This window comes from Poecilia latipinna, unplaced genomic scaffold (genome assembly GCF_001443285.1).
Source record: "Poecilia latipinna isolate Pla-1442-1.1 unplaced genomic scaffold, P_latipinna-1.0 Scaffold1656, whole genome shotgun sequence".
Classification (NCBI taxonomy): domain Eukaryota; kingdom Metazoa; phylum Chordata; class Actinopteri; order Cyprinodontiformes; family Poeciliidae; genus Poecilia; species Poecilia latipinna.
Genome location: NW_015114272.1, coordinates 63,738 through 74,092, shown reverse-complemented (window position 1 = coordinate 74,092; position 10,355 = coordinate 63,738). Strand labels below are relative to the sequence as shown.

The window sequence follows — 10,355 nt, the reverse complement described above, 5'->3', positions numbered from 1 at the left end:
AGCTAAGCTAACACGGGAGGGGGATGTCAGTTGGGGTGTGGGGCCCCTTTTTTTTTTTTTTTTTTTTTTTAGTGAACTGAAATTCCACATCACATCTGCATGTTACGGTTGCCAAAGTCAAGCTAGCACAACTGAACTACTTCCCTCTCCTTCGCTATTTTTTTCTTAATTAAAACTTTTTCCTGACCTTATTTAGTTGTAGTGTTGACAATTAGTAGCAAAGCTCTGCGTCCTTTTTCTTTTATATAGCTGGCGTACATATTATGTTATGTTGATCACTTAACAGCTAAAACTAATGATGGTCATCATCTGTCAACAGCTTTTTACATTCCAGCAGGAAGATATGGGGCACGTGTCTATTCATACTGAGCATTTTTTCTTGACTTCCACACATTTCAGTGCATTTATCCCTAAACCAGACATTTCCTTAACTATTACTAGTCTATTTCTTACCTGAATCTTAACCAGAACTGAACTCTCACCAAATATCTAAATCTAACCAGTGGAGCTAAGAAAAAAGTGAGGACCTAGAAAACGTCCTCACATCCACAAATGACCTCCCTTCACTGGAGAACGCTGTGATAAAGGTCCTCAATATGTGCTATAAACAAGTACGCAGGCACTCACACACACACACACACACAGAAGCTCGTCACATCAGTCAGGATCCTTCCTTGGTTCCTTCCTTCATTTCAGGGTTTCACACACACACACACACACACACACACACACACCTTTTTAAGTCAGTCAGGAAGCTTACTGATGTCACTTCCTGTCTCTGCAGCCTCCACTCTCAGCTCAGCGACAGTTTCCGGGCCGACCGTTTTCGCGGTTCGCCTGGAGTGTTGGGGTCCTCAGCCTCGCTGAGCGGCAGCCTCCCTCGGCAGACTCCGCCCCCGGGTCCCCTCAGCAGACCGCCCAGAGACCCCGCCGCCCCCTCTGCCAGCTTCCAGGGCCTTTATGGCCCCGCCCACCTCCAGAGTCCCGCCCACCATCAGAGCCCGAGCCCCCAGGCGCCTCGGTACCACCCGGAGCGGGAGGCAGTCCGGCGCGGCAGCTTTGTGGAGCGCTGCCAGGAGCTGGCCAAGGGCCCCGAGGCGGCGGCCAGCTCGGCCTTCGGCACGCCGCCGTGGTCGGAGGGCATGAGGCGCAGCGTGGCGGTCTGCAGCGAGCTGGAGGCCAGGTTCAGCTTGCGGACCCCCACCAGCTTCACTGTGTCCCCCGGAGCCCGCTACACCCCAGGGACGCCGTCCTCCATGTCTGCCTCCCCTCTGTCCTCTTCCTCGCACCGCAGGGCCACGCCCACCTCACCCACAAGCCCCGCCTCCTCCATGCCCAGTGCAAGCCGCTCCTTGACCCCTGCATCGCCTCGCCGTGGCGCTGCAGCATCGCCTGCTGAGGCGGCGGCGACACCAGAGAGTTCAGCGAGTCCAGAGGGAACCGGAGTGGCGGCGCCATCCAGCCCCAAACCACACATGAACGAGACCAGCTTCTGATTGGCCGACCAGACTGGCTTCTGATTGGTTGACCAAATTGAGATGTTCAGATTCCCTTAAACCTCTGGATCAACTGCTTTTCTCCAGCAGGTGGCACTACGGAGCTGGGAATGAACTCTGCAGCTGGAATTCTCCAGAACCAAACCCGGTCCTGAGATCAGGATGAAGGTTTTTCTTCACTGCATTAATTAATTTCACTCAGAACCTGAGGGAAAACGCTGACCCAACCGGACTGGACTCGGCTGATGGTGTTTGTGACGTTTTCTAACGTTTATATCCGACAGTTTTCTGCTTCGGTTTCTACAGAAGATTTATTTTTATCATTTCTACCCGAAGTTTGATTTAAAGCCTGCAGGGGGCAGCGGCGGGTCCTGTCAGATTCTCTGCCACCATCAGTTTCCAACAAAAGAAAAACATCCTCTGTTTAAGCTCTGAAGTATTTATTCTGAAGGTTTTCTGTAATGCTGAAGCTGATGTTTATTTGGATGTTTTGTCTCTGCAGTTCAGCAGGTTTATGTGAAGAAAGACACTCTGTATGCAAGAAGTACTTCAGTACAACATAAATATACTTTTCTGTATTTCTGCCACTTTAACTTCCCTCTCTGGCGCTTTTATCCAAATACTTTCAGTTCAGCAGCTGATTGAATAACCAACGGTTATTAAAGAGGAGACGCTGGTTTGGCACAGAGGGATTTCAGTGCATTGCTGCCGAAGTCGTTTTTATGTTCAGTCTAAAATCACAAACTGTTTAAAAACAGAGAAGGAAAGAAAGCGAGAACATGGCTGACGGAGCAGAGAGACCTAACAGACCGGCGTTTGTGGAAGCATTTAAAACCTCAGTGGAGAGAGTTCAGTCGGAGGTAGAGGGAAGAGAAACACTGTTACCAGCTGCCGTTACACTGTTATTAATTTAGCTCAGACACTGAGGGACAAAAATGATCCAGCCTCTGCTACTTATCTAATGAACTTTATGCTCACAAACAACACCCTGAACCGCCCAATTTCAATCTTTTCATGCAAGAAAAATCTGACTTTTTGCGTGTAACTAAATCGGATGCATATCCGATAGTTTCCCAGCATCTACAGTCTGAACGGTCATCTCGCATTTTATCCGACTTCCACTTCACTGAAGTGGGACGTGTCTTAGTTCTGCTCCAGACGTGGTAAATGTTCCTTCGTCTGGTTCTGATCTGTTCTCCGTGCTGTTTAAAATCTGTCCATGGATGCGTCGGCCATCTTTCCAGCTGTAAACAGATCTCCGAGTGGCAACTGCGGTCTTCTTCTGCACATGCGGGTCGCTTTGACTAAACCGTTCAGACAGAAGTCTGACTGCAGGCGCATTTAATTTTAGCATGAACGATTATGCAAGACAAAAAAAGTTGGATTTCAACAGAAATAGAACAAAATATGAAGACCTGCTGTGTGAACGAAGCTTTACTTCGCCCATATTTCCTGCTTAGGGGATGCTAGTAACGAATAATCAGACAATTACAACTTATTCCTCCTAAATTTTCAGTGAAATAATCACATTCTAGCTGCTAATTGTCCATATATGGTCATGCCTTCCTGTTTTAACAGGCTTGAGAGAGAAAATAATTGATTTCTGGAAAAATTGTTTAAATTTTTTATTGTGGTTGTTGGCATTAAACTTTTGGTTTTCATTCTTCCTGCTGTATTTAAATCTCAATGTGTTGCCTTTGCTGCCACCTTGTGGCCTGAGGGGGAGCTGCATTGATTCGTTTAGAATTTTTTAATGAGGTGTGAAACTTCAGAAAACCGTCCTGAACCAGAACCGTTGGTCCGAACCAGTTCAGTGACCTCTAAATTAAAATTAATGTTTGTTGTATAAAGTCTAATAAAAAACAAACATTTTGATCTAATAAAATTTCCTCTCCTTTCATATTAAAATAAAAATTTATGTTAAAACCACAGCACAATCTTTTCTGACGTCCCGTTTCCCAAAGCCTTTGAACGCATCACTTCTGTGACGTTTGAACCTTTTTGTGATTGTGAAACGGTTCGTATTAAACAACAGATTTTGTTGTAAAAGTTTTGGATTTATTTCACCTGAGAAAACGGGAGCAGCTGAGGAAAAACTTTACACAGAAATAACAAAAATACATGAAAACTTAAACACAGGAAATATGATGACGCTCCCTCAGTCCCTGAGAGATAAACATCCATAGAGGGGGCGGGGCTTACACAGGAAGTCCTGATATCTGATGCCGATAGTTTGTTGATTAAAACTGGATATTTTATTCCCATTTTGCAAAACTCACAGCAGAGAAATCCAGTTTTTGTCTGCTGGTTTCTTACAGTTTGGTCATGTTCTGCCTTTCTTCCTTAAGTTGTCATCTGACCTGGATGATCTCGCTAATGACGGCAGGACAGAACCAGAATGGTTTGTGAAGAGAAGCTGCTCAGCTCTTGGCGTTCAGCATCTCCAGCAGCAGTTTGTGGATGGGGACGCGGTGCTGGCGGTGCAGCCGCCGGAAGGCCTCCGCGGCGCGGGCGGCGCTCTGCCGCAGCAGCGGGAGGCTCATCAGCAGCCGGCCCGCCCGGTGCGGCTCCCCGCGGGAACACTCGTAATCCTGCAGCGCCTCCTGGAGGCCGTCCTGGAGCCGCTGCAGCGAGTCTGGAGAGTCTGGCAACTCGGCATCTGAGGGCAGAGGTCAGAGGTCAGTTACTGCACAAACCCAACAAATTAAGGCGAGGCAAACAGGGGAGCCACTGCTGCTGTGAGAGCTACAGAGAGCCAGCTGATCGTGATCATCAGTTATTGATTGGCGCCTCGCTGCGGGTTAATCCGTCCTGCTGTGGCCCCTCACTGTGGCCCCCAGCCGCGCTTCCCTCTCATTTAAATCAATTCATGGTAACGTTCACCGCTCATTAGATACACCACCGCCTCCTGCTGGTCATGGGGTGTTACTGCAATCTGATCACAAAACAGCTTTTTTATGAACATATCCCTGTTAATAGTGGCCATTTCTTTATCAAGTCAAAGTTTATTTATACAGCACATTCACAACAAGCTCAGCTGACCCAAAGTATTCGGCCAGCTCAGGCTGCCAGTCAGCGTAGTAACTCTGATGAACGTTATGTTAACTGAACTCTTCAGTTTTCATCTGTTGTTCAGGTCAGAGTTGCCGGCGCAAAATGCAACATTGATTCCTGTAAAATAAACGTTTCCTCCGCAGCATGTTGCCATCGATGCGCGGAGCGGCCATATTGGATCTCAGAAAAATTCCAAAAGAATCTGCTGAGTCATGAAATAAGTCAGCAGATCCAGGAAATGCTGAGTCACTGGTTGCTATGGTGACTCGGAGGGAAGTGAGAAACGGAAACGAATGAATGCTGTTAAAGTCCAGTTTGCTTTGATTGATGGTTCTGCTGGTTGTTTCACTGGGATCCAGTTATTATGGAAACATTTTGTTCTGTAACTTTGTTTGGAAAACTTCGTTTCCACTACAGAGTTGCTTCCAGGTAGGATTGGTTCTGTTCATATCGAAGCACTACCAGGTTGTGCTTCTGGTTCTGATGTTCTGGTTCTAATACCGACTCGTCTTGAACGTCTTTTAAGTATCTGAAACCTTCTGGGATCCCCAGGAATCTGCAGGTGATTTTTCTGCCTGTAGGTGGCAGCAGAGAGGCTAGTTTCTGCTCAACAGCTTGAATTTTGTCCCTTTTCCTGCACTGTAGCTGTTCAGTGTTCAACCTTCGTTGAGTCAGGCAGGTCACCATGTTAGTGATGTGTTCCACCATTAGAAGTGTTTCAGGTCATTAGATCAACTCTCAGTGTTTCTGCAGAGCCTAATGGCAGCATCATGCCATCTGAATGTTTGTACCTGAGTTGGTGAGCGCCATGGCCTTCAGCATCACCGCCTCCTCTGGGCTCATCTTCATCGCCCGGTACCTGGCCGCCAGGTGGCGCACTTCCTGGTACACACCAGCCAGGCCGGCGGCCCGGCACTGAGCCTCGTCCAGGCGCAGGTTCCCCGCAAACACAAGCTCCTCCCCCGCCCTGCCCTGTGAGCGCCAGGCCACGCCCACCAGCAGCGCCTCCATCCAGCCACTCTGCAGCAGCGACATCTGCTCCACCAATGAGAGCTCAGAGAAACCTGGCAGGGAGTGAGAGCGGAGCAGCGAGGCATCAGACGGATCAGTTTGAGACGCTGGTCTTCCAGAATTTAATCTCTTCTACCGGAAGCCACCTTGGTTGTTCAGTAATGTCAAACTGTTTTAGGACCCTGTTTACCTGGGATCTGCTTGGCCCAGCCAATCAGAACCAGCAGCTCCCGGTTCAGAAGGTCACAGAGGGTCAGGAGGGTCCGCAGGCTGCCGTCGTCGGTCGAGTCGTCCTGATTGGCTGCCAGCGGGGCGGGCTCTGTCAGCAGCAAATGGGAGATCAGCTTGTTCCCTGAAACAGACGGATGGGACCGTCAGACTGGGAAGTCTGGGTGGACTGGGAGCCTTCAGAGGGAACGTCGGGGAACTCACTAGAGCCGAGCGCCAGGCTGAACGGAGCTTTACCGCCTGTCTCCACCCGCCTCCGGTACTTCTGCCGGCCTCCTCTGACCCGGTCCAAACGCACCCCTGAACACACAAACACTGTTTGAGAACTCCAGTTCCTGATGTGAAAAACTCGGATCTTGGATTGATTTGTTCTGCTCCGAGCCGCAGGTTTATCAGGCTGTTTGTCTCCTTATTAACATTTTAATTTGTCCTTCCACAGATGTTTCTTTTCAGTCCCATTAAAGTTTCCTAAAAGCTGCTCTTTTAACAGGATGTAAACTTTGACCTTAAAGCCTGAATTTAGATTCAGTTGTACAGAAATAGTTTTTTTTTCTGTCAGCTAGATGTTAAATTAATCAGAGGATGTACATTTGAAAGTTGTGTTGACAGTTAGTGAAAGCTGAGGTATGATGCTAATTAGCAACGCCAGGCACTTAAGGAAAACTCTTTATCTTAATATGTTTGCTTTAATGCTGCTGCTTGTGGTCAAACAGGCCTTTGAATCTGAATAAACTGGTTTCTGAGCAGCTTTTTCATCATCACCGTGTTTGGATGCAGCTGACTGGGGGAAATCAGCTGAAGAAACATTTAGAAAATGAATTTTTATTACACAACACTTTCAGTTTATCAGTCAGATTAAAAGCGTATGGATCTAAGAACTGGGTGCAATTCACACTCCGACCACTAGCTGGTACCAAAGCCTTTCTAATATTATCCTTGAGCCCGACTATCAAGCGGCTGAACCGGGTCCCATCCTACCTTCCCGCATCATCCCGGCCTGCAGACACTTCTGGAAGCGGCACGCCTGGCAGGCTTTCCTCCTCCGCTTTGTGATCTCACACTCGTTCGTCACCGGGCAGCTGTACTCGATGTTGCCTTGGTAACCAGAAAACAGGAAACGCGTCAGCAGCAAACAAAAAGATGCTCCTGTTTTTCTGATGGGTGTTGAGTTTTTACCAGTGATCCAATTGAGCCAGTGGAAATCTTAGCTGATTTTATTTTTTATTACTGTTTAGGTATTTATTGGGCTCTACTGCATTTCTTTATTGAGGAAGGTTTCTGTACGGTTTGACTGAAACCATTTTTAAAGGGGACGGTGGTTTTTCTGTAACTAGAGAGGATCAGATATTGTTTAAAATATTTTCATTTAACTCACTGTTTTTCTGTCAAAGAAATTTTTTACAGTAGTCGGCATAAAAAAGGTTTTCTACTAAGGAGAAAAAAAAGTTTTATTTTTTTCCCAAAAATCTTGAAATTTATAGGACACCAGAGGTGCCTCTAAAAAATAAGACCAGATATAAATATGTAGACACAAAAATTAAGTGTAAACTGATATAAAATACAATCTTTATTATTGTCAAAAGCTGGTAACTTTATTTTTTCATCATTTTTGCTATAAATAACAAACTGATTAAATAGATTTTATACTCAATTATCTTAAAAATGAATAATTTTAAATAATTATTGGTTAATAATCTCCTGGCATATTTTAGTTTCACATTATTCTCTGCTGCTGATGAGGATGATGAAGGTCACCTTGGATGGTCCTCTTGAAGAAGGCCTTGCAGGCCTCGCAGGACGCCACCCCGTAATGATAACCAGAGGCAAAGTCTCCGCAGACCAGACAGAGCCGTTTGGGCCCCATGGGGCCCATCGGGGCCTGGCAGTCCACCTGCCGGAGAACACCAGGTAGACCCAACATGAAGCCTGGAAGACGCTCCCGTCTCATTTTAGATCCTATTATACATCACAGTACATCTGTAGATATGAAAACAAATAATCCCTGAATCTAATCTGGATTACGGAGCTTCAGCAGAACCGGAAAATGTTTTGGTCCCGATGGAGCAACAGGAAACAGTTTCTACCTTCACTGAAAAACAGTCCGACTGAAACTCCACGGCGCCCCCTGCAGGACTTCCGCTGGAACTGCAACCTGCTGGAGAGTCAGGAGTCTGGTCCCCGCAGGAGGAAGAGGAGGCTGGGCTGGAGAGGAGGAAGAGCTGCGGAGAGGAGCAGAGAGGGGGGCCCCGGAAACAGGAGGGGGGGGACTGGGAGGAGGAGGAAGAGGAGGAAGAGCCCAGGGGGCTGGGAGGAAGGTGAGAGATGAAACAGGAAGTAAAAGAGGAGAAAATAAAAAACTTTATTTGTATTTGATGTAAAGAAAAGAGAAAAATGATTCAATAAACGTTCAGATGCTGCATCTATGGAAACCCAGGAGGGCCACACCGAGGAACGCTCCTTAAAATAAAGTTCATTTATCCTTATATTTAACTGCGCACCTTTAAACATAACTTTATCTAAATTAATGAGTTTATTGCATTTCTAACTGCTTTCTTATTTATTTCTGTTTTATTAAACAGACATGAAAACCGGGTCAGAACCAGCAAACAAAAAAGAAATGTAAAAGCAAAGCTTAGAAACCTGTTTGCATTTTATTAATGTTTACAATCACTAATGTTTATATTTCCAAACATTTGAGCCACATAAATAAATTAGTTCTGTCGTTTTTGCATTTGTGTAATAAATTTGTGATGGATTAAAGTTTTTATTGTTTTACAGTAAATCATGATTGTTTCTGTCCAACTGCAGACGTCTTGATATCAAAAAGTTCAGAATCTACAATCGCTCTGAAATATTTACATTCATTTTTATATTTCATGGCCGCCTGCAGGCCTCAAAGTTGTTGTCATGGTAACGTTCAACAGCCTGTTAGCTACATGTTTTACTGTTTTTCTGCAGATCTGCTCTCTGTTATGAAAGACTTTAAAGTTCAGTAAATATTCAGTTTTCTTGTCTCTGGGTTGTTTAAGTCTCTAAAGCTGCGGATCTCCAGTTTCCAGAGGATCATTGAACTCACCATGGTGAACCGAGGAAGCGTCCAAAGTCCTTCAGCTCCATCCTGGACATGTTCGGGTCTGCGGCCACATGTGGAGCCGCCCGGGGCGAACTCTTTTATCCGGAGGCGGCAGGGGGCGGGGCCTGCAGCCTCAGCCAATCAGATCCCAGCAGCCTTCTCTGGTCATCTCCATTGATCGGGACAGTGACAGATGTAGGCCATGGCCGCCGAGGTCAGAGTTCACCTTCTGCGCTTCAATAACATCCAGAAATTAATCACTGAAGGAAAAATGAGCTGGAGGAAAATTCAGACAATAAACGATAAAAAAAGATTTACAACGTCATCGTTTTAAAAAAACACTCCGAGGTCCTGGACACAAACATTTTTAAACAAGATTAATACACAATAATTATTTCAGAAAACACGGTTACATTTTACAGTAAGATGTGTGTAATTTATATTTGAAGGAGGAATTAATAGCATTTAAAACGGACCCCACAGAAAAACCAACGAGTCCAATTCAACACCTGCTACATTATTAACCCGCCACCAGAGCAGCTGAACCTCAAAGCAACAGTTTTTACAAACTGTGTTCTTCAAGGCCCATTTTTATGTTTCAGTGCAAATTGTTGCATTTTCATGCAAATTCGTTTAATTCTGCTATATTTTACCCGACACCGTCAAAGCCCTACCTCTGTGGGAAGAAGCGTGTCTGCTCCTCTCGGTTTCTCTGGTCCAGTTTGGTTTCTGTTTTTTATTTTATTTATTTATTTTTAGTTTGGTTGATAATTAGGAAGCGGGAGCGGCTAATGGTAGCACTGCCTGCTAACTCAGGACTGTCGCTATAACCATCGATGTGTTCACGTGTTGTCACCATTAAAATATCCAGTAATACAAAAAAGTTGGTAGATTTTTCGCTTTTGTGCAAAAACGTCGCTAAGGGCCTAAAAAGTCACTTAATATATCGATAAAGTTGTTACGTCACTGTTTAAGTTTACTGAAACGATATCTGGCTCAGTCTGCCCTCTAGTGGTAACAATATAGCAATGCAATCACCAGTTTGGTAGCAACTAGTTACGTTTACTCAATTACATTTACTTGAGTAACTTTTTTGTATTTTTACTAAGCTGTACTTTTAATTTTTACGTGAGTAATTTTATTATGAAGTATTTTTACTCTTACTTGAATAAATTTCTGGATTTTCTTCCCACTAAAAACATGTTTTTATAAAATCCACCAGACAGACTCACCTGCAGTTTCTGTTAAAGTTTCAGAAGTTTTTTATTGAATGAAGCTGATAAGAAAAATTTTCTTCTGCCTGATTTTATTTTTTGTTATATGAATTGTTGTCATTTTGGTCCTTAAAATACCAACATTTCAACTTAACTTTATATTTTGGTTCGTCTGATTATGTAATTTTTAAATATTAAATGATTGATAATTTGATCAGTTACTCAGTACTTGAGTCGACTTTTTGCCAAATATTTTCTACTGTTGCTTGAGTAAAAATA

At 44.8% G+C, this 10,355-nt stretch overlaps 2 protein-coding genes across 3 annotated transcripts in view; one reads left to right on the top strand and one right to left on the bottom strand.

The window, feature by feature from the left end:
• Positions 1-3,171, top strand: part of shkbp1 (SH3KBP1 binding protein 1) — a 14,573-nt gene extending 11,402 nt beyond the window's left edge. Inside the window, exon 17 of the mRNA XM_015059737.1 lies at positions 785-3,171. Within this exon, the coding sequence (XP_014915223.1) occupies positions 785-1,496 (712 nt within the window). The 3' untranslated portion in view covers positions 1,497-3,171. The remainder of the gene's footprint in view (positions 1-784) is intronic.
• A 361-nt stretch (positions 3,172-3,532) lies between these two features.
• On the bottom strand, positions 3,533-8,930 carry esrrd (estrogen-related receptor delta). Of its 2 annotated transcripts, XM_015059738.1 has the most exons (8): positions 8,866-8,930; positions 7,874-8,093; positions 7,545-7,680; positions 6,768-6,884; positions 5,994-6,089; positions 5,752-5,913; positions 5,342-5,614; positions 3,533-4,155 (listed from the first exon to the last, which is right to left on the bottom strand). In XM_015059738.1, exons 1-8 carry the CDS (start codon positions 8,913-8,915, stop codon positions 3,917-3,919), a joined length of 1,293 nt encoding a protein of 430 aa, XP_014915224.1. In that variant the 5' UTR covers positions 8,916-8,930; the 3' UTR covers positions 3,533-3,916. The 2 variants fall into 2 exon arrangements, with proteins under 2 accessions (XP_014915224.1, XP_014915225.1); XM_015059739.1 differs by lacking the exon at positions 8,866-8,930 and having other exon boundaries at positions 7,545-7,766; positions 7,874-7,966.
• Positions 8,931-10,355: the final 1,425 nt, after the last annotated feature.